The 24,397-nt window shown below is 41.2% G+C and overlaps 1 protein-coding gene across 2 annotated transcripts in view; it reads right to left on the reverse strand.

The window, feature by feature from the left end:
* Positions 1-950: 950 nt before the first annotated feature.
* Positions 951-24,397, reverse strand: part of AGO2 (argonaute RISC catalytic component 2) — a 57,862-nt gene continuing 34,415 nt past the window's right edge. For both annotated transcript variants that reach the window (XM_050970298.1, XM_050970297.1), the window contains exons 12-19: positions 22,453-22,637; positions 20,426-20,585; positions 17,671-17,761; positions 16,001-16,195; positions 14,722-14,856; positions 13,855-13,956; positions 13,303-13,502; positions 951-12,688 (exon numbers count right to left, since the gene is read on the reverse strand). In XM_050970298.1, the coding sequence (XP_050826255.1) occupies positions 12,580-12,688; positions 13,303-13,502; positions 13,855-13,956; positions 14,722-14,856; positions 16,001-16,195; positions 17,671-17,761; positions 20,426-20,585; positions 22,453-22,637 (1,177 nt within the window). In that variant the 3' untranslated portion in view covers positions 951-12,579. The remainder of the gene's footprint in view (positions 12,689-13,302; positions 13,503-13,854; positions 13,957-14,721; positions 14,857-16,000; positions 16,196-17,670; positions 17,762-20,425; positions 20,586-22,452; positions 22,638-24,397) is intronic.

Consider the following 24,397-nt stretch of genomic DNA (forward strand, 5'->3'; position numbering starts at 1 on the left):
GTGGGATTTTAGGCAGTGGAACCCAGGCCAGGGGACACTTTTGGATTAATTATTATTATATGATTATTACAGACATGTTTCTATTGTTTTTTCTCCCGACAATACCAGCTTGTGAGACCCTTCCCCACCCCAGCAGTGCTGCTCAAAAGACATAAAGTTTCCTAAACTTGCCAAAATGACAAAAGAACTGTGGTTACTAAGTATAAATCACCACATTTCATCCCTCTCAGAAGTTTCCTGTGGGATGATGAACATATTCTGTGAATTCCTGAGCCCAGAAGAATGTGCACACCCTTCTGGATTCATTCAGCCAGAATCCTCGGTGGGAACTTCAGAGCTGCCAGAATTGCCACAGCCCTCTCCAAGGCCCTGCAGCTGCCAAAGCTCATTGCCATCAAACCAGTAAAGGGTTATTTGTTTTCCCCAAGAGCCTGACCCAGAGCAAAACCTCATCCAATTCAAAGTGGTGTTTCAAAAAACAATGGAAAAAATAAAGGGAAGAGACAGCTCTGAGTATTACTGAGTAAAACCAATTTGTGTTTGCAGGGTTGGGCTCCCAAAGGAAGCTCCTTGGCATCTCTGCAATTCTGTTGGATGCTTTATAGTCACTACCAGGTGCTACATTTTCTTCATTTAACAATTGATCACTGTAGGGATTCACTTAGAAAGAAAAAATAAAAAAGGAATTTCAAGCATGGTTTCAGGCATGTGGTTTCCAAAATGTACATCTTCCCAAAAGAATTCCAGGATTACAACTTGTAAGCAGTTAAAGCAGCATGGATTGGGCCTGGCTGGGCACAGAGAGGGTGGAAGCACAGGGAAACATCCAAACACAAACACAGGGAGAAATGCAAGGGAGGGCAATGGACCAGAGATTTTGGCAGAGTCTCACAGTGCATAAGTAACTGCAGAAAATGGCCAAATATTAAATGAAAAGAGATCAAACAAGATCTTGTAAAGATGAGGAATTTTATTTTATTGACATTCTATGCGGCAAAACAAAATTGACACCATACAAAATAACTTTATAAAATATCATTCACATCATTATTTTGTCAGGAATTACAGCATTCTGAGCTTGTTACAAGTCTTCTGTTTTGAGGTGAAAAAAACTATGCTAAATCTTTAGTATTAGTTGTATATATACAGTAAGAAACCAGAACAGAACCTGTTAGGTTTTTCATGAGTTTATTGCAAAAGTAGTGCAAACTATTTTACCTTGCAAGCTGTAAAACAAACTTGGAAAAGGACCCACCTAAGCTTAAAAACATGACAATAAATGCTCAATTTCACAGCCTTTGAAGCTTCCTTCAACAGTTCTCAACAAAAATTCCCCATCTCTGCACATTTTTAGATTTTCACTGACTCGGAAATGAAGGAGTAGAGGGTAGACCTGCAGTAGGGAGCAGGCAGAGAGCAGGAGGGTCCTGATCCAACATGGGACACTGCTCTTACCCATGGATTTGGGGAATCACCCCCAAAATACCCACCAGTGGGGCAGGTTTGGTCACTGTGTGCCCCCAATTAATCAACTGCCCCTTTCCACAGGGGCAGTTTCGTATTTGAGAAAAGAGTCAAGAAAGCAGAACGAGCTGAATAAAATCCACAAACCATAATTAAGAATTAGGAACATGTATTGTCTGTTTTAGGAATATAGTATCCTTTTCCTCCTTTTCTGAAGTCTATAAAGCAAATTTCCATGGTCCCCCTCCCCGTGTGTACACACTGCAGGGCACATCCCACCCCAAACTCCTGCATGATCCCAAGGCAGGATACTACATTCTGCGAGATCCAGAGAAAACAACGGCCTAAAACCCTACTGGGGTCCCCCAAAGCAAACAGGTAGCTAAGTCGTCTCCTAAAAAACCAGAAAAGCAAACAAATGCTACATGAAAAATGTTAAAGAAACAAAATGCAGCATATTCAGGCTCTTTTTTATTTTTTTATCTTGAGGTACCTATATAAATATTACCTTCTGCCCAAAGTACGATTGGTTTTGTTAAAAAACTAAAGTCCTTATCCCGAGCCAATTGCAGGGCAAACATTATTACTGAGAAAGTGCAACCATGCTGATCATTTATCTGCAGCATATTAAAGGATGATTAGGCTTTAGAAAGTATAGCTTAAGTCTAGACCTGATGGAGCAGTTTTATAAAAACACTGAACAGAGGCATTTTCCTTTTGCTCGAGTCTCTCTGCAACAGAAAGCCTTAGGAAACAGCTGGGGAGTCCTGCCATGATGGAATGCACTTTTATAATCCCATATATAGATTTGTTTTTTCTTTTAATATTTAAACTAAATATGATTTTACAGCAAAGATTCCCCCTCTGTAGTAGGTACTGGTAAATAGTGGATTTTTAAAAAATTTTTTAAACTTCAAAAAATGATAGCATATCACAACTTAAAGCTTTCCAAAAAGGAATTCTTTTTGAGTAAAAAAGGTTCACGTAGTAGAAAAAGTTTACACATAGCTGTAAACTGTCACATACAAAACTGCGGAAAGGTCAATGATGTTTTATTCCCTCACCCCTACACGTGTATCCCTTCATTTTATATTTATATATGTACACATACACAAAGTCATGTGCTATGTGCATATATAGAGACAGAGATGTAGAGATCTGGGGTCAGGATTAAACATTTCCAAAACCTTCTTTATTGGGTATTTCTCTTTGCCTAGGTCAGCTGTGATACATGATTTTACAACTCGCTACACCAAAAAGTATTTTCAAATTCAGGTTTTTGTGGCGCAGTTAAAAACCATCTGCTGTTTTTAATCAGGAACATGAGTTTTGATTGTTGTGCACTGGGGAGAAAAAAACACAAAAGGCACAAAGAATAGAACTCAAATCCAAGATTGTTGTTTCAGAACAAGAAACCCAAGGGTTTGGGCCATGGATGGGGTTGGTTTGGTCACCTTTGCCAAATCTCCTAGACAATTTGAGTAATTAGCACCCAACTGGTTACATGAGGTAGATCCAAATTGGAAAAAAAAATAAAATAAAAGCAAGCTGGGTCCCCAACACTTTTTTTTTTTTTTTGCCTTGATTAAAAATGTTTTAAGGATCCTATGTCAGTCATAAGAAGTGGAAGCAATGGCACCTACCCAAAAGCAAGCACGGAATTCAAGAATGGCTTTTTCTGGGATGTAAAATTTGAAGTGTTAAATCACAATCCTCCTTCAGGCAGGTATTTGCTGGCAGGGGGAGGGAGGAGAATAGGTCTGACAACAAGGACAACAAAAAGCTGGGATTTGGGAAAGCCTGTTTGGGGTCAGCTGCCAGAGGAATGCCCAAGAGCCTGTGACAGCCAGCACCCAAAGAGGCATCACAGTACAGACAGCTACAGGTGTCCCTTGTTTCTCACATCAGGAGACTGCCTTGACTAACACTGAAGCTCTACAGGAACATCCTCCTGTAGTTAAACAGTATTTTTGCATACTCTGAGAGGAATCTGACACATTTATCATTTAGTTAAGGCTTAATTTAAAGTGGTGTGGCCACAGAGCATCACACAAGTGCTCACCTAGGGCAGCGAGAGAAGCAATGGGTGAGTTCCACCCCCTGTGACCCCCAGCACTGCCAAGTGATGCCACAACCTCCATGGCAAACCCTGCAGTGCCAGGGATGCCCTGCAGATCAGTTGAGGGGAATTCTGGGCCTGGTTTTGCATTACAAGTGCTACTCTCACTCAACACTACTCAACACACATTTAGTACCACTTGGAACAACCTTAACATCATAGCTTTCTTTTTTGCTCAGAAAAAAAAACAACAAACAAACTTTAAATGGTTACAAAAACATTCTGATTGGAGGGAACAATTACAATATGAAGCTTCTGGATTGATTTTTGGTTCTTTTTTTTTCAGTTATTTTATAAAAAATAATTTTAAAAGAATTTTTGAAACTATTAGAAGATTAAAACCTTAAAAGATAAAGTCAGTTAATTTTGCAATGTACCAAAATTAAAGCAAAAAAAAGATTTAAATCAGTATATTCTTTTTTCCATCTTGCCCTCCCAGGATCAAGTCCAGCACTCTGCTGCACAGAAATCTGGGGCTGGATCTTTACTTATCAACTGCCCTAAATGCTGAAATCTTTGTGATTGTACAATAAAATACTGCAAAAGCCAGGGAAATTGTGCTTTTTATTTCCAGCCAAATACTGCCTTGGTATCTTTTACAGACAACCTATACACTCTCCCTATCCTGTCACACATGTGTGTGCACACACACAGAAAGGGACACAGATCCAAAAAATCTACTAAACTTTATCAACAAATTACAGAATAGAAGTGGTAACATTCTTCAGGATGGCACAGAACTTTGCCAGATGTAATTCCTCATTGCACCTCATTGAAAATTTGATTTTCCAAGAAAAATATAAAACTTACTCCTTAATGGCTTTTGATGGTTTTTTGGTTTTTTTTTTTCCTCTTAGTTTCTTTAAAATACAGTTATGAAGTTGTCATTTGTTAATGAGATGAGCAACTGAAAGGCTCAGTCTTTAACTTTCACAAGAAAATCTAACAGGAATGACAGACTTTGGATCAAATCCTTGGTTTTTAATAGCATAGAAGCAGTGCTATAAAACAGTGAGGTTTGAGCACCTCACAGTTGATGCAGAACTTAACTTTGGTGAAATCTAGAAACAAAATTCACTGCATCTTGTGTTGGTACATGAGGGGTCTGATCCAACCCCCAGCAGCTGAAGCTTTGGGGTGCCCATGAAGCCCAGACAGGATCTGCTTTGAGTCAAGTACATATCAGGCAAAAATGTGCAATTTCACAAAAACCAGCATGACTGAAGCTTCCTCTGATCATGACTTTAAAAGCAGGAAAACCTGATAAATACAGAAAAGAGTCCACATTATATTTTTTTTTTTTTTCTGACAGGAAATCTAAGCTAACAAAGCAAACACAAACAGCACCAGCCAGGGGATCAGAGACTCCCAAGCTTGCCTGCTGACCTGTTCACCATTCATGCTTGCCAAGCACACCCAAAAAAACCCCAATAAAATGACCAGAAAAGTTTAAATTTATATTTTGGGGACAACTCCTAGGCTTGCTGCCAGGTCAGACAGCATCTGCAATCCCTGCTGATGAGCAGAGAGCAGCTCTGCTCCAGCAGGTGTTTAGCTGTGCTTAAAGAAGGGAGGAAAAAAATAACAAAGTCCATGGTTCAAAGTTCAACAGCACATCCAAAATGTGGGAAAAAAATGTAACTAAAACTTGTGCACTCCTGAGAGCCTTGTGGAGAGGATTATTCCCTTTGACACAGAACTGCCATGCAAACCAAGGCTCCTCAGGGAGCCTCAGGGAGGTTGGTTGGTGAAGAACATCCCCAGCAGGTTTACACTGGATCTGCTGAGGCAGTGCATAGACAAATCCAAAGGAATTGCTTTTTTTGGGGATATTTAGGTGGGAGCAAGGAGCAGCCACAGCCTGCAGCTGGTGCTGTGGGTTTGCAGGGCTGCCACTTGCAGAACTCCTACAATGAACTCCTGCCAACCTCTCATCCCTCCAGATCCAGCAGCGCCCCTGGCCCAACCCAGCCAAGTCAGAGCTCCCCAACACCAGAAAACAACTCAGGGTGCTCAGGCCCTGCAGCCTTCCCCTTCTGGGATGGGGCCAGCAGATGGGTGCAAGGGTACAGGATTTCTCAGGGGCACTTGCAGAGAAGCCAGAAGGAAAGCTAAGAATTAAACTGTCACCTTAACAAGTGCTTAAATTGGCAATTTTGAAAGAAATCCCTCCCCTCATTTCCTCTCTCATTTCCCCAAGGCTTGGGGAACCCAGAATTTCTCTTATCTAGGGCATGAGCAGCACCAGCATGGAGCTCCTTCACTCCCCCAAACTTCCTGATGATCCTGGGTCTGCCTTGCCTGGAAAACACAAAACTCTGCTCCCACCAATGACAGACAGAGGAGCTGTTCAACATCTCTGCACAGTGCAAGCCCTACCAGCAATAGTGTCCACAATCTGCAGTGCACAATGTAGTGAAACATCTCCTCCAAAGTAGCCACTTACCCTGCACTTCACACTTTTGGGGGGCCTTTGTTAAACCATGACTGAGAACTGAACCAAACTGACAGGATTTTACCATGTTCAGTTATCAATGAGCTGATTTAGAATAGTTTATTCAGTCATTTGCAAAATCTGGGTTCCACAAAGTCAGGACACAAGCAATTCTCCTGCCATGGATGAGCTTCATTAGTGTCTAGGCCCAGAGATTAGGGGAAGGAAATTACAGGGAGCACAGAATCTCAGGAAACTCACTCTGACAGGCCAAAATCCACAGCAGAAAGCCCAGTTACTTGTAAATAAAAATCAACTTTAACACTGCTATGAAACCACACCAGCACACTGTGCTCCAGCAGATAGTTCTGTCAGCAGAGTGGTTTGTTCTGAGATAAGGAAGCTTGTTTGGAATAATTGTAAACAAAATCTGCTGTATTAACACAGTTTTCTACAGTTTCATTTCAGATCACCTAAAGTACCCTCAGTCCACGTGCACTGATGTCAAGGTTGAGTTTTGGCCAAGCCTTTGCACAGAACTGAAACCAAACAGTCCCAAGATGAACACACTCAGGTTTGGGGCTGTTTTTTGGTGTTTTGGTTTGTTTTTTTCCCCACATTTTAGAGTTTAGCATTTTCTGAGCAGGGAATAAAGTATTTTCATTCTTACAGTTGCAGGTCACCTTACCTAAAAAAACACATTGAAAAAATAATCCAATACATATTTTTTTGCCTCAGACTCAAAATGTATTTCAAGCACCTTCATGTCATTTGCAGAGAAAACCTGACATTTTCTGGCCAACAGGTAAAGTACAGAAACATTTTTCATTTGGGAAACAACAGTATAGAAACTCAAGTGAAGGGACAGGTCACAGAGGGAGCTGCTGCTATGGAGTGACCCTGACCAGAAGCAGATGTGCCAGATGTGCCACTTGCCAGATCTGGTACCCTCTCAGTACACAGGGATGCCTCTGGAAGACAGAGGGAAGGCTGAGCAGCCACCCAGGATCACAGTATGGCACTGCCCAATAAGGAACAGACCAGGACAAGCCCAGTCCCTCTGGGAGCATTTTGGCTGCACAGTGGGAAGTTCACTTCAATTAATTCTTCCATGAAGGAATACAGGAGGTAGCCTTGAACTGCACCTGCTTTGAAACTAAAGATTCCCACAAACCCACTTTTGTAGTGATTTGGCCAAGCAATTACATTCAAATTAACACTTCAAAGAAACTACTCTGACAAAGTAACTGAAACACCAAATGGGATCAAACGGGTTCTGTGCCACACCAAGCATACACAGCAACCCCTTCCCACACAATTTGGATTAAACCCTCTCAGAAATGCATCTTTCCAGTCATTAACCCTCAGAAACAGAAGGCAGAACCTGCTGGTTTGCACCCTAACATCAGCCAGTGGGGCTGGAGTTGGGGTCTGTCCTGTCCCTGAGGGTTCTGGAAGCAAAAGGCAACTGCTGATGGATGGATGGATGGATGGATGGATGGATGGATGGGAGATCCATGGGCAGCTCAGAGCACTGAAACTCTGCACTGCCCAATCCCACACCATGCAGGGACAGACAGCCAGACATCATAACTGGATCCCAAATCCCTGACATTCCACTAAATTCTGCCACATCCATGGACTCTCCTTCTGCAACACAAGAATGAGACAAGCAAGGAACACCTGGGAGAGCTACATCTGATAATCCAAATATTACATGAATGCCATCAGTCATCAAACTGATACCAAAACTGGCATTTGAACCTTGCACAGACAATGAGTACAGTGAGAGCTGAAAAACTGCATCTCTGTGGTCTGGGAGAAATGTGCACAGAGGAGAGAAGGAAGAAATGTTTTATAAATTCAGACAAACTCTAAGTATTTCCACTGTGATACAGAAACTGTGCCCTTCTTGGATTGACACCATAATGCACACAAAGTCTAACAGCATTTAACACCAAAGCTCACACCTCAACACTGGAAAATATGGCAGTATTCTGGAAAATAGAACAAGGAATCTTGTTATATCCCCAGCATTTCAGTACTTGCTGTGCAGAGCACTATTTACAGTATTTTCAAACAGCTACAGCAGATGCAAAAAAAAAAAAAAAATCTTACAGTAAAAAGGGAGTTTAAAAACCCAACAATCAGTGCAATTACCTTCTACTTGAAGTTTTCCTTAAGAAAGATGGCATGTGTGCATCAAGAAGCATGTGACCAAATGGAATATAGAAGTAAAAAACAAAGGACTGCCCTGCATTAGGAATGGGGAAAGCCACACCAAGAGAGATACTATGGTAGGAGAAGAGCATTAAAAAAACAGGAAAACAAGTGAGCTTAATTACACTAGTCTCAAGTGTGAAAAATACTGAGAACTCTTCTTACATTCGTTTAGTTAATGAGTAAAAGATATATTATTAAAAAAAAAAGTCCCTTATGGGTTATTTATGCCACCAGAGGTGCTTATTTGACTGAGTCTGCTATTTAACCAAAAGCCTTTGGGCACATACATGAACAACTTTAGTCAGAAAGAAAAACTTAGAAGCATCTTAGAAACTTCAATCTTTTCAGAAAAAAAAAAAACCTAAACTCCTCACAGCTCCTCTCCAGAAGTTTTGATTTGATAATCCTCGTGGAAAAACCTCTGGTCTTATGTTATAAATATGATCCAACAAGAACAAGACTCTGTTACAACAAAGGCTGCAGGAGTTATCGAGAGAGGCAGAATTAAAGCCAAACCTTCCCAACCTTTTTGCTTTTACAATCAGGGAATGCTGCCTGGGGGCCTGGATGGAGATCAAAGGGATTTGTAACCTGACAGATCAAGAAACAAGGGAATTCCTGTGCCAAAGCCTCTGGAACATGGAAGATCATTGATTGTAATTCACAAAGTCAAATATTCTAAAGCAAGCCAAGCCAAAAAAAGGAGCTCTAATAAAACAAGTGACCTCACTCTGTACATCAGTGCATACACACACACGTGTCAAATTGCATAGGGCTGTCTTAAATGCCACATCAAGGCAGAGACAAATCCACCTCCTTCCAGCTTTTCCCAACAGGACATTTGCTCCTAAGGATCAGCTCAGTTGTCTCCTGGGGGCTGGAACAGATGGAGTGGACTCGTTACTCTGTTCAGCCACTGCAGCAGAAATTTCCACCACCAAGCAAACTTCATTATTGCATTAGATTTTGCACATCAGGGGAAAAAAGACAAACTTTTAAGTATTTTGTATATTTTGACAGTACTTGTCACCTCCCAAGAGGAGCACTTCACACTTGCTGATGCTGTTTTGGGGGGGGTTGTGCCATGGGACTCCTTTGAACAGGCTGGAAAATGCCCCAAAGTGCCCAAGGGTGGCACAAATTTGATTATTGCTGAGCTGACCTGGACAGTGACCCAGACTCAGAGCTGTGACCTCAGCTGGCACTTCTCCACCAGCAGCCTGGGGGAGACAGAGACTTCTTGAGCTTTGTGCTGACCTGAGATGTTGCTGTTCTACACCAGACATGTGGGAAGTACAGAATAAAAAATAATTCTAGGATTTTATGTGTATGTGGCAGGTTTTTTTGGACAGGAGACATTTTAGAGTATGTAATTTATGTTAAAAATATTCCCAGAAAGAGAGGTGCTGGACTTCCAGCATGCTGTACTTTACAAAGTATGTACCTAATCAGTATTTTTTTTTTTAATTATTCACTATTTCACCACTGGTGGGAGGGAAAAGGAGGGAGATACAAGTGAGACATGAGGCTTAGAAATTAATTTGCCCATCACCAAATAAATACAGACCTACTTTACACCTTTACCAGTTGTGAAGTCTTTCTGTGAATCACAAGGCATAAAGAATTAGCAGTACTAGAGGCTTAGAAAGGTCTGTAAAAGGTAAAAATGTCCTGAAATGGACATAAACATCCCAAGTTCTTCATACTTAGGGAAGGAAAGCTACATAATTTCTGCTCATTCCAAGAGAATGCACAAACAACAGCTACTCTCAGATGAAGGGCCTGCCTAAAACTCCTTCTCTCAAAAAGGAAATATCTTAAATAGGATGCAGTGCAGTCCCAGGCTGCTTCAGAAATGAGATTTAAGGTCAAGACAGATCCTGCCCTCCTCACCCCATCTGACCACCTGTACAATTCCACTGCCCCAGATCTGCACGGAAAGAGGGGGATGAATTTCACATCCAAGAGGTCTCTGCATAACAGACAGAAAATAAGTTAAATGATGTCTTAAAACTGATGATCTTTATCCTATTTGCTAAGAAGAATTCATATAAAAATAATTCTTATATAAAACTCTGCCAAATGAGTATCTTCACTGAAACAGGAAAGCTCTGAAGGAAACACAGAGAAGTGCAACACACCCACCACGGGGAGGATCTGCAGCTTAGGGGTGCTTGAGGGGAGGTAGGTAAAACCTCGCTGGCACACAGCAAGACAGACACTGCTACCTAGGATTTGCTTCAAATTTACAGAAATCTGTATTTATAGAACTACAACCAAGAAGACACTGGGAGCCAGCAGCCTAATCACCCAATTAGAATAGTACAAATATGATTATTCCATTAACAGGTTTTACATTTCACCTACAAAACACCGACAACTGACACACTGCTACAAGGTGAAGATCTGAACTGGAACTATGTACCTAAAAAAGTCTTTATGCAGCAAAGGTTGGGCATTTTCTAGCTTATCCAACACCACCTGGTTGCAGCTGACCTGCTCTGTGGCCCAGAGCTCTGCATGGGTTAAAGCTACTTGCCCATCCCAGTGGCCAGAGGTAAAAGTGTCCAAACAGAGACTGAGCAGCTGCTTGGAGAAAAGGGAAAAGACAAAGCAAAATCCATCAGTGGAGGAGAATGAAGGTTTTTCCAACCTGCCTCTCAGCATCTTATTTCACTTATCCCACAGAAAAACAAACAAGATCAAGTCAGCATAAACAACTTTCCTGGCCTTTTTCCATTTTCTCCTAAACCTGCTCGTGGCATCGTCATTAGTGCAATGGTTTACATGTGTGTTATGGTTTTTATGAATCCAGTGTGCAAACTAACAGAAGCATCTGTCTCATAATTATCAGTTTTAATTAATGCTTCTCCTTAGAGAATGGCAAAACTCTCACGTTTCCTATGGATCTTATGCATAATGAAGAGAGCTTCACCTCCCTCCCTAAGTAAACTTCAGTTTCCTAATTTTTACCTTTACTGCATAGATTCTCTGACTTGTGCCTAACTTCCAGCAAGCCACTCTCCTCTAGCAGAGCTCCTGCTTCACCACTACTCAACATTTAAATAAAATACAATTGTTTTGTGCTTGAATGAATGTAGGATGTTGGTCTTGTGTGCGTCTGAGCCGCAGAGGTAAAACCTGCTGTGTTGTGTGCACATTGAAAAAGCCTTTCTGCAAATCCCAAGCTACAATAGACACTGGCTGCATCTCTCTCCTCTCACCACATCGATTGCATATTTTTTTTTTTTTGCATTTGAGGAGTAATGTCCCCACAAAAAGGATCTCACTTTCTAAGTTCAAAGCATTCTTGATATGTTAACAGAAGTATAATGAGCACTCCTTAGTAAATAAAAATAAATAATAGCATCTAGTCTATCACATTAATACTGTGAAACATATATAAAATTTACATTAACTCAAACAACAGTGAAAAAGGATTGTACTGTATTTATCACCACAGACCCGTATTATTTAGAGACTTTGGAAAGTAAGTGTCACAGTCCTGTATGACAAATTCTAAAGTTAGCTGTCAGTATGATTTTAAAAAAAAATCTTTACAAATTTTTTTAAATGGCACATTTTCTTCTGCCAATCTAACTGGAGCTATTAAAAGCTTAGGTACAGGTTTACTCTTTTTTTTTAAGCTCATCTTTAGTCTATGAAAAACATTTTAAAATGCAGCACAATAAAAAACATTCAAGAACAAGCTTCAGAAAATACATTTGTCCTTAGACACACAGAGAATAATCTGAGAATAATCTTTATAAGACAATTAGAAACCAGAATTTTGTCACGCTCTTATTTTTGAAAATAAAAATTTTGTAAATGCATCTAGAATAATCAAGGCTTCATAAATACTCAAAAAATGCTTTGCTTTCCTTTGTACTTAAAGCTGATTCACAGCGTTTTAGCTCATCAAACCTTAGTATGAATTAGATCTTTCCAAATTATCAAAACCAACTCAATGAACAGCAAACTGAATGAGGAGTTTTGTGGGTTGGGTTGTTGGTTTGTTTTTTTTTGTTTTTCTTCCCTAAGCCCTGAGATTGCAGCTCTTGATTTAATTATAAAATCTGGGTCTGTTTTATACCAAGCAGCTCAGAGATTTTTGGCAAACCACATTTCCGACAACAGTGGGGTTTGGTACAAGAACGCAGTTTGTGATCAAGTCTGAAATTCTGGACGGAAGGCTTCCTTGCAAATGGGAAAGAAAGGAATAAAGATGCATCACTCATTGCTGGCTGTCCCTGGGCTGGGGCATCTGTTGGTCTAAGTGCAGCTGGTCTGGTGTGAATCCAACTCTGCCTTGTCCGGAGCCGCTGAACATTAAAACATGTCAAGCAAAGTACATCGTGCGCAGCGTGTCCTGGTGCACCTGGACTGCCTTAGCAAGTGCTTGGTGGTCTCTGCCGTTGCTCTGGCCAGAAGTGTGGCTTCCTTCAGCACTGAAAGAGAAGTGAGGGGGGGGGGAAAACAAAAACCAACAGGTTGGGGGGGGGAAGAGAAACCCTATTGTCGCCCTGATTTTTTAAGATTTTCTAAGCCTTCTGATGTTTACATTTTTGTAACAAACTTTCTCACACACTTTCCGTAAATAACTTATTGTTTTGCATTCTTTTATGGAGGAGGAGAAATTTGATGGACTCTCGGTTTGTCCAGTGTCATTGGAGAGCTGGCACTTTCACCCTACAATCCACTGTCACTTTTGGAAATCTATAAATGTTGGAGTCAGAAAATAAACTCCCCTTTTTTCACCTTGAGAGCAGCGGTGTGTGCGTTGTGTTGTTTCGTGTCCTATAATGACACCCTATTTAATCTGCCTTTCCTTGCATGTGTTTCTGTATCATTACTTTCTTCTGAACAGAATGGTCAAACATTAATTACCCTTAAAGCACCACTGAGGTTCTGAATCAGAAAACAGCATGTACAGGAATATCCTCTGCTTTGTTTCAGCAGCAAGAGCAAATCCACCCTTGAACTGCTGAGGACACCACTGATCCCAGAATTGACAAGCCCCACTGCCTTCTAATTCTGCAAAACTGCAAAGGTCTGAACTCACCTATCGTGTTCCTTATCCACCAGATGGTACCTGGCCCTGAAGGCCACCAGGTGAGCGTAGTAGGCGGGGGCAGGGATGGAGACGGAGCGCGTGCAGCGCACGTACGTGTGGCACAGCTGGTAGGTGAGGATCTGCAGCTCGTCCGACGAGAAGCGATTGTCATCCCACAGCACATGGTAGTGAGAAGGTCTGCTTGTTCCCTGGAGCCAGAGCACACAGCTCATCAGCACTCCCAAACATCTCCTGAGCTTCCAACCTCTGCTGGGAACTGCAGTGAAATGGCTGCTTCCTCAAAAACCACAGGCAGCAGTTCTACACACCCCAGCTAGTTTTTCCCTTCAAAGGCAAACAGCCTCCTTCCTTGCTGCCTATCAAACCAATCCCTTCCCCTTTTTTGACAGGGCTGTGTTTCTGAAAATTTCACCTCTGAAATGAAATGATCATACTGAAATGCACTTTCATCTTGGAAACCTCAGATCTGACAAAAAGCCATCAGACAAAGTAGCTTTAGTATAAACATTAACAGATACCATGCCACACAAAATGCCTTACCTGAATCCCAGCATGACTACACAGGTAGAAGTCAAACTCTGAGGGGTGGGTGATTTTTGTGTCCACTGTGGTACCAGCTGGAATGTTTCCACTTTTTCCAACCTGTGTAAACAGGAAATGCAAAGACACTGAGGTACAACACAAAGGATTTTTTTAAAATTTTCAACTGTATAGCCAGGAAAACAATCACAAAAAAAAATCTATAAAAAGCACAAAGTGTAGAAAGATTTTACAAAACTTTTAATTTTGTTCCAACTGAAAATTTGGAGCGTCTCTACTACAGAGAAAGAAAAAAAGAGACAAGCTGCAAAATCTTCTTAGATATTACCTAAAAAGATTTGGTTTTCTGAATTATGTAAAAAGAATTTCCTGCAACTGGATTGTCAAAATTCTTTTCACCTTCCCATTCCAGGATAGAAGTAACTTTTCCTGTTTATACCTGGACAATCCTTCCTTGTCAGACAGGCCACCTCTTCCCTCAAAATCTCTTCAAAGCAGAACATCAAAATACTCTTTACTTTCAAACAATTTAACATCTGTAACCACAGCATTGATTAATATAACAACCACCTTCATGTCAGCTTTGGGAGTTGCTCATTATTGCCTTGAAGCCTGGTGGGGTCCAAGTGCTCCCACAGAGAAGCCTGACAGAAGGAAAAAGAACATGGAAAGCCCAGTCTGTGAGCAGAGCTTTGCCATGAGGAACTCTCCATTCTCAGCAACAGCTCTTGAAGAGTCTCCTCTTCACACAGGAAGTGCCCAAAATTGACTTGTGGAGTCTGATCTCCACCCAGAAAGTGCCACAAATGAGCAGGACCTGGTGACCTGGCTGCCTGCTGGAGCTCTGGGGTCCCAAGCAGAACATACCCGTTCGTTTTTATCCGTGCAGAAGAGTCTGGTGTGGTGCCTTTTCTGCACCACTATAAATGTGATGCCAGGCTGATAATCCTTCTCCAGTTTAATGCAAGCCTCCCTGATAGCCAGCAGCTCGTGGTGGAGAACCTGAGCCACACAGAGAGAGAGGTGTGATCAACATGAACCATTGCCATCATACAAATTCCTCTTATTTATCTACAGATGTTTTTCATTTATCCACAGATAATTTATCATGTTCCTTCTGGCACTGTCACTCAGAGTAATGAGATATCAAAGCTTTCAGGACCAAATCTTAATTTCTTCCCTTGATGAGGGCAAATTACATCAGCAGTTTCCTGAGCCAGGAGAGAGCTGCTTCCAGATTTGTTCAGCTCCAAGCACGAGGCTCAGACTAATAACCTGCATGTCAAAATCTCCTTAACTACCAAATACAAATGAACATTTAATTAGGCTGCTGAATGCAACACACTAATTATTTTCAGACTAGAACAAGGGATAAAATCCAGAAGTGGTCAGCTGCTCTTTCCCAGCTTTGTGCAGTCCCATGCAGGACTACAGATATCAATAAGGCAAGTGGAACAAACCAAAAAGCAATTATTTAGACTGTGGGTTAATTGTACATGAAAAATTCAGTGAAAACCAATGACAATTGAAAAGAGAATATATCAAAAGTTCATACAAAGATTATTTTATCAATTCAAGTTTAGCAAGTGATCTTTCCTCTCTTCCCCCTGGATTTTGACAAGCTGACTCAATTCTGTATCTTTTATTTACACACATAAAAACTAGAAAGAAAAGTGTACATAAATATCTTTAAAATATATAGAAAAGTATTTCATAAAATATGGTACCAGCAAGCAAACAAAATAAATATGACAGAGGATCTGATGAGATTTATCAGAATAAAAATGACTGAAAATCCAGTATTTATTAATCCTCTTAAAAAAAAAAAAAACCATATAATTTTTCTTTACTGCCCAAGTTATATGAGATACAGTCTGACTAATATATCCTAAATAGGAAACAGATGTGGAACATAACTTGAGTGCTAAAACTACATTTTTTCACTAATAATTCTGTCAGAGAAAATATTTTAAAGGGGAAAAGTACTTTCAAAAGCACATGAAAAGTATGCAAACACTTCTCCTTGTTGAGGGAAGATTTGTTGAGGTTTTACTTCTTGTAACTCCAACCACATAGAGGTGGAATTTTAAAATTCCATTACTACCAGAAAACTACACTATGAGAATTTCAAGAAGACAAACAGCACCTGTTGGAACTGCCCCTCAGAAACACCATCCCTGTAGAAGATGATTCGAGTTGGTTTGAACCTCGTTGATTTGTAGAACTGGATCAGCAGCTCCCTGACCATGGCAGCCAAGTCCTGGATGATTTCCTGGCGGTGCTGCTGCACCCGCACCGTGGCACAGTAACGGTTGGGATGAGCATCCATGCTTCCTACAACCTGGACAAAATGCTTGCCATCAAACCAGAGAGCACTTAAATAAAGGTTATTTCATGGGATGACTGCACTGTCTTAACACTGAGTGCTTGGTCTGGCAAAGATGTATTTGGAATTAAAATGTGCTTGGAAACAGCTCTGGGTTTAGTTCACCTGTGGCAGCACACCCTGCTGAAACAGAAAACTTGCTTTAAATCTAAAAGATTCTTTTCCTCTTTGCACCTACAGGCACTTAAAAACTCAAATACAGTGTGGAGCACTGACACCCTGAAGCCATTAAGACAGTTCAGACTGCTGCATAAGAGTTGGAACTCTGGAACACCAAGCCTGTTTTTTGGATCCATCAAACTGAAATGGTGATGGACCACAGAAATATCCACACCCTTTATCAAGGGAAGGGATTTTTCTGTTAATGAAACATTAACATCCATATCCTGTAAAAGTGGCATGGGACTTAAAAATAAACAACAAAAAAAACCCTAAAGAAGTGAGCACATCTCTGTCACCGTCATATTTTCTGAAAAATCCCTTTGCCCAGGATTTCTTTCCTGGGAAGCGGAGAAACCTCAGAGAAAAGGAAAACAATATTATCTCATTTGCTTCTCTTGGGTTTTGCTGCTTTGGAATGTGGTTGGAGATTGTTTATCCAACAGGTGAATTGTTTTTACTTTATTGGCCAATGACGGCCAAACTGTGTCAGACTGGAGGAGAGAGTCACAAGTTTTTCTTTAGTATCTTTTAGCCTTCTCTAAGTATCCTCTCTCTATTCTTTAGTATAGTTTAGTTTAGTATTCTTTAATATAATATAGTAACATAAAATAATAAATTAGCCTTCTAAGAACATGGAGTCAGAGTCATCATTCCTCCCCTCCAGGGGAGTCCCAGACAATACCACACATCTCCACCTGGCTCTCCCTGGACACACAGGTGCAACTTTTTAAAACAGATACATGACATCACCAAAGAACTTCACTATTAAACAATCCTGAGCAGCCACTACAGGTGTTTGACATAGCACAAGCTTAAGACCAGACCATTCCCTGTATTTAAGAAGTAAATTTCCAAGAGATTACTGCACATTTTGTGTTTTCTAGAAGCTTGAGTGCCCAGAAAACACAGCTGAGCCAGCCTAGATCCCTATCAGCAGTGAAGAAATTCTGAATATTTCTAAGTGCTGAAGAAGCAGATTTAAACATGCACCAGCTCATAATCAGGCTGCTAATAAATATCAGCTCCCAGAAAAGCTCCTCTGTGTATCAGCAACTCAGGCATTTTACAAGCTAATACACACATTTAAGTAATTAGCATCAGAGCAAGCTCTCTGAAGTTTCAATAAATTCCTGCAGAAAAATAATTTATAATGCTGTAATTAGGCAATCAGAAGCAATGGACCACAAAAGGACTGAAAGCAATAAAATGCATTAGAGCTGAGCAGCAGGAGGGAGCTGGGGGGAAAGAGCAGGACACAATTTACTCACTGCAGCAATGGAAGGCTTCTTCCCATCCCCAGCTGGAGGGTGAGTTACATCTGCACCAAGGAATATGACAGGCTGTTGGAATACTGGGGGTCTGGCAAAGAGAAGGGAAATTTGAAAAAGCAGCAAGTTTTATGCTTAATAAAGCACATTAAAAATCAAATAAACAGCACTCTGTACTCCTGCAGTGAATTCATCAACAACTGGCACTTGATCAGAGTTGGTCACTTGTTCTGTGGCAGTAATTAAAAATCCTGATTAAGGTTCTCATGCTAAATACTTAGGAAGATTTTTAAAGCACAGCTAGTTGTTGCTGTTAATTAAAAATTAGTTTTAAAATATATCTAGCTTTTTCTAACTTGAAGAATTGCAGTTTTTATCAACTGCACCAAAGAAAGAAGTAAAAGTTGATCCCTTAGTAACAAATTGCATCTGAAAAAATTAAATAACTGTGCACACATGCTGATGCTGTGAAAAAATATATTTTTCCTAATAAAAAACAGTCTTGGTAAGGAAGTCCAAAAATAGTAGGTATCAAAGTTATTATCTGCAAAGTAGATCTTTTTTTTAAACCAAGCTTGAAAGTTTTAAATAAATCTTTAGGTTAAGATATTAAACCACTGCACCAAGAGAGGAACACCAAAGCACTTCAACACAGGTTTTAAACTTCAACTCTGTTCCTTAATAAAACAATTTCAAACAGGAAACCTTGGGCCACCATAATTTCTTTGTGGGGGAATGATTTAATGGTTATGAAGATTAATTTATCTGTTAGCAGACCTTCTTTAGAAGAAATGGGAAGATAATGTTGGGGATTATTAGGCTTTTTTTCTTTTTTTCTTGTTTCTTTTTTCTCTCAGGGAATTTTCTTCCCATTTATTGCCTAAGAGATGATGAATGGGCTGTACTTAAGAGACAAAAAAAATAGCTGGGGGTCTTGGAATTCCGTTAATTTTTTGTTGTTATTTGGGTTTTGTTATTGCTGCTACTGTTGCTTTTTTGTCTACATATATATATATATTCCAGTAAAAACCTGTTATTCCTTTACCCACATCTTCGCCTGAAAGCCCCCATAGTTACAATAATTTGGAGGGAGGGGGTCATCTTTTCCATTCCAGGAAGATTCCCACCTTCCTTGGCAGACACCTGTCTCCTAACCCAGCAGAGGTTTTGGTGCCCAATGTTGGGCTCCAGGCCATTGAGAGGAAATGCTGAAAAAGGAATAACAGTTTTTGGGTAACCTAACTCTGTGTGCTGAACACAGAAACCTCTTTAGGCACCATGTGGTCTAACTTACCCTGGTTTGGTTGGCACATGGCTGTGGTTACATTTTGTGCTCCCATTTGCACCTCTTTATCTAAACATGGATCCTATGGCTAAGGTTACTGTGGCTGTTCCCCAGTTTGCACAACAGGTCAATAAGGTCAGCAATTCCTGGATTTTAAACTTCCTCTGGCATGTGGACACATGGCTGTACAACTATCACAGGCTAAGTCCATGGCTGTGGGGTTTCATTAATGATGGTGCCCATTGTGAGGAAGCACTACAGAGGGGAGTTTTTCCCCAATTCTTCATCCATTTCTTTGGATGTACCCCACCCCAGCACCTTTTAAAGGGTTCAATTTTTTTTTCTAGATGCTGATATCATACAGTGGCTGCTGTTGCTGATAGGCCTAATCTATTTAGCACTTAGAGATAAGGTGGGACCTGTCCTGGTCAGGTAACCACCCTGACATCCACCCCAGAGAACAGGGATGGTGCCCAGGAGCAGGGGACACTGCCCCACAGCCTGACCCTGCCCCACTGCCCATCTCAGGAATGAACCACCCAGACTGGATGGGGGTATGGAGGAGACAGGCTGGGTGCTGAGGGAAAACTGCTCCCCAGCTGGTGGGAAGCCCTCTCTCTCCCTGCCTCAAAGAGGGAAAGTCTGATGGTGCAGCTGTGGAAGCCACAGACATTCCAGCTGTCCAGGCTCCAGCTGAACCATCCCTGCCCCAGGACACAGGTATTGATTGGGTATGTGTGAGGGAGCCAGGGTCCCTTCTTGTCTGGGAGCAGCTTTTAATGAGTGTAAGAGAGAGAACTGTTCAGAGACAGAATGCAGGATCACCATCACAGAATGCCCTGGCAGACCACTGAGCATGGGATCCAAGAGAGAGGTGCCAGTACTGGAGGTACTTTCTGGGAGGGATGGACAGCACAGTAACAGCCCTGACAAGGTCAGTTGCACAGGGCAAATGTTGTGAGCCTGGCACATCCAGGGCCACCCCAGTACTCCACCCTCATGGCAACAGTGAATGTGGAGAGACAGTGGGCTCCACAGCCAGCTAACTCAGGAATTTTGAGAGCACAGTCCAGAGCCCAATGAAGGCTCACACCTCCACTGTGGGTAAGAGTCTCAAAAAGAAAGTTGACCAAAAAGAAAAGGCACTGCTGTTCTAGGTGGTCTCTGTTTTTGAAAACTCAGGGCAAATAGAATATTAGAGATTTTTCATTCTAGTGACAGTTGTGTACTTCAGTGGCCAGATCATGAAAACAATACTTTTATTATAGATTTCAACAGAAACAAGTATTCCTCTCCTGTCTTCATTACCTAACTTCTGCAGGACTATTTATTAGAAGCCAAAAGACTTTGTCTGAAGAGTCACTCAAGCCACAGAGCTATGGCTGCAGATAAAAGCTCCCAGTTATCTCAGCATGTCTCACATTTTCTTTGCAAAACAAAAACCTCTTCCCCTTAGAAAGATGAACTTACCTTCCCTGTGGCAGTAAAATGTTATTTACACCTCCTAATTTGACATTTATTTTTAAGCAAAGGTTGGACAGAGTTTGTGGTGTTGTTCTTTGGACGTTTTTCATCTGCACACACTGAGTGGCCATTCCCAGCACCGTGTCGCCAACGCGCTTCACCTCCGCTGCAGAATGAGAAAAACAAAATACAACATTTGCAAATTGCAAATCAAACCATGGAGGAGACTTGAATTCAGTGCCAATTAATTACCCCTGGAGTTTTAGTGAAGTGGTGCTCAGCTTAAAGGAACACAATGAGACTTACCCCCAAACCCACCCAGCCTCCAGAACCTCCCCCAGTTCTGCTCTGCTCCATCTAACCAGTCCTAAAAGCAATAACTAAAGGCACTGCTGGCTTATATTAACTAAGAAATTGTAAATTAATTCTTATTTTACAATTGTAGCATCATATCATCAGCTTGGGCTAATGAGGTGGGCAAGGTGGATAACATTACGATATTGAGCACTCGTTGCATTATTAAACACTGAAATAGTAACAGTGTAGTGCAGTAAAGAGCTGAGAAATATTCAGCCAAGCAGTTTGGCAGTTCTTCACTGCAAATTTATCACTTGCATAGGAAAGTGGCCAGCTCAGCAGACAACAGTCCATAAAAACTCCAAGAAACTCATTAAGTACTGTACAATTCCAATAGTTAAATCAAATCCTACTGTTAACAACAAAATTGAGACTTCAAGGTTTTCAGAGACCCACACACTCTTACACTCAGGGAAGAAATTTAGGCTCCAGGACTGATGAACAGAGAAAATGAACCCATCTTTTTGGCAACAGAAGAGGGAAAGAGCAGGGTGGGAAGAAAAGACAAGACTGTGGGTATAGGAAGTGCTGGGTATGGAAAAGCGTAGGGTGAAAATAAGGAGAGATGATTAGAGGGAGCAGAAATAACTATAATTAAAGATAATGACAAAGAAAGAATCAGAGTGGTACCACATCCTCTCAGTGGTTAAGTAAAGGAAAAGAATTCCCTTTTAATGCCAAACAGGAATAGTAAAAATGTCATTTTGCTCTAAATTTCTATTGTACAAATTAGAGATGAGCCACTTTCTTTGCAGGCTGAACTCAAGGCGGGAAAAAGTACTATTCCATTAAGGTTCTTTGCTTAATTTCTTTTAATCTTCTAAGAGATTAATATTAAATTTGGAAAATTATTTTGTGCTATATTAACATGGTGAGGGATGGGATAGAACAAATCTGCAGCTGCTTGGTAGATCTGATCCACCAGAGAAGAGTCCATGTAGCTATGGGAGAAGAACAGCGGCTGCTGCTCCAGCTGGGCAAGGTAAGTGAAAAAGGAGGGAGGCAGGACAGGAAAAAAACAGTTCTGCCTATAGGAAGAACTGGAAAATGCATGGTTTATGTAAACATACTAAAGCCCATGTGTGTATGCAATGTAAAATGCACCAATTGTCACTGTTTCCAAAAGAACGTTTAAGTTGCTGGATTTTCACTTTCTATGCACCTGTATCCTTGCAACCCGAGTTAAAAAACTGAAATTAAAAGAAAAATAAACAAAAATCTCCTTCACTCAACATTTTTTGCCAAAGGAAGATTGTGTGAGTAAGCAAAGGTGTTCTAAAAGCTACTGAGTTCTTGAAGTCATTACTTCTTCAGTCACTTGGAATTTTCAGCACACAAGTTTTATTAAGCATATTATAATCCACTGCCTATCCAGGTCAACCTCACCAACCCTGTGCTGGCTTTCTCAAATGCAACCAGCAGGGAGAAACAATTTAAAAAGCATAGAGAAACAAAAATTAATGGGCAAAACCAAATTAAAAGCATAGAAAACATACTGAAAATAATTAGGTCAATATAAAACATCACGCAGCACAAGAAAAATAGTAAAATTAATTTACAGCCCATTTCCTAACTGGAATTTATAGAGTTAAACCAGCATTAATCCTCTCTCCTTTGGCTGGCTCACAAAAACCACACAAAACTGTGACTGAAATGCACCATTTCCACTCACTGACCATAGACTGGTGTTTTTCCTGGCAAAATGACCACGACCAGCTGCAGCCCAGTGTAAGTGTTCTTGAGGTGTCTGAACATGGGCTCCACGCTATCGGCTCCCTGGGCATATTTGCAGAAGCAGGGCTGCCCCTGGATGGGCATTCCAGCATCCCTGGAAATCTTCCTCAGCTGTTCTGTGAAGGACCTGGGCAAGGCACATAAAGATATTACATCATCAGTCAGTCAAAACCCATCTTGGTTTTTGATCTTCCTTTTAATGGAACAATCCTGTTAAACTTGCAGAGTCATGCTGTCCAAAACCCTGGGAATTTAACCCCATGTGCCTCTTTAATTGCCAATGCCTGTGTAGTCAATGAAGACAAGACAGGAAATATGCTGTATAAATAACACCATTAATGAAAAAAACTCATTTCCAAAGCAAATTCTACCTTATTGCTATGGGAAATACAGGATAAAATACTTTTTGCAATAATGACAATTTGGCAAACCTGCCCTAACAATAATTGCATGTTACCACCAGAGAAAGGGCTGGAGTTATTCCTTTTTTTCTTCATGATGAAAACAACCAACAGAAATTACCAGCAACTGTATGAGTGAATTGCTTTAGCATCCACAATAATGCACAGTTTCACAGATACCAGAGGAAATGTGTGTCCTGCAGGTGAAGGCAAACCTTGTCCTAGGCTGGAGAAAAAAAAGTCACCCTTTGATGGAAGTGGTCAGATATGGAGACAACCAAATTTCCTCCGAGGCTTCCACCTGAGAGCCTTTTTAGCTCACTGATAAAAGCCCTTTTTATTAAGTTGGAGTGGGTACCCCCCCACAGTTGTCTAAAACACTGCTCATCTCCACCACAGGGTGCCAGGGTATCACTGACTGAGAGGGTGTGAAGATTTAGCTTCTTCCAAACCTGCTGTTAACTTGAATGAATCATAACAGCCTGTGAGCTCCAGCCCTGCAGCCTGAGGCTCCTTGCAGAAAATGGGTTTGTCCTCTGGAAAAACAAGCACTCACTACAGCAGAGTCAGTGGCAGAACATCTCCCCATCCCTGGGAGTGTTCAGTGCCAGGCTGGATGAGGCTTGGAGCAACCTGGTCTAGGGGAAGGTGTCCCTGCCCATGGCAGAGGGGTTGGAACAAGATGATCTTTAAGGTCCCTTCCAGCCCAAACCCTTCTGTGATTTCAACATTCAAGTCTGAAACAAGTCAGGGTTGAGTCCATCTGGAAGTACAGTGCCTACTGTAGGAAGAAAAGGCTCTCTCTCTGTTCCCAAGAGGTAAACCAGGATGATTTTGAAGACTTTTAGGGCAACTGAAGGTGTTTCCTCTGATGAATCAGCAGCATTTGAGTTCCAACTTGATCAAAAAGATGTAACAAGAGACCACAAGATGGAAAAGGATGCAGACATTTTCCTGGCTTGAAGCAATGTCCTTTCATGGTAAATACAAACTCATTCTAAGCCATCCAAATAATTTTATTTTGGCTCATTATGTTGAGGACTTCTGCCTGTTTCTCAAAACTGAGTAACTTGGCTTACACAGCATTTCCACTAGAAGCAACATCATAGAAGGGAAAGTTCTCTGGCAGTGCCTGGAGAGAACAAGTCCCTCCCTTCCTCACACAATGGGCAGTAAAAAGATTCCCACTGTTTGCTCATCACTTGTTAGGGAAAAATTCCCAAGCTGTTTAGCAAACCATGTGAAGGAACAGAGCCATGGCAATGCCACTGGTGTAAGCAATCCCTGCCTTGCATTCACCTCCCAGAGGGCAGCTGAGTCACTGCCAGGGCAGCTCCACTTGTCCATGCATGAAGGAAAGCAGCTGCACGTGGAAGAAGGGATCAGACATGGATCTGGGCCTGCACACCTTCCCTGAGCCAATGGCAGATGGCACTGTAACAACAGTCTTTGAACAATCCTGTCCCATCCTAAGATAAAGAAACCA

The sequence above is a fragment of the Serinus canaria genome, chromosome 2 (genome assembly GCF_022539315.1).
Source record: "Serinus canaria isolate serCan28SL12 chromosome 2, serCan2020, whole genome shotgun sequence".
Lineage (NCBI taxonomy): Eukaryota > Metazoa > Chordata > Aves > Passeriformes > Fringillidae > Serinus > Serinus canaria.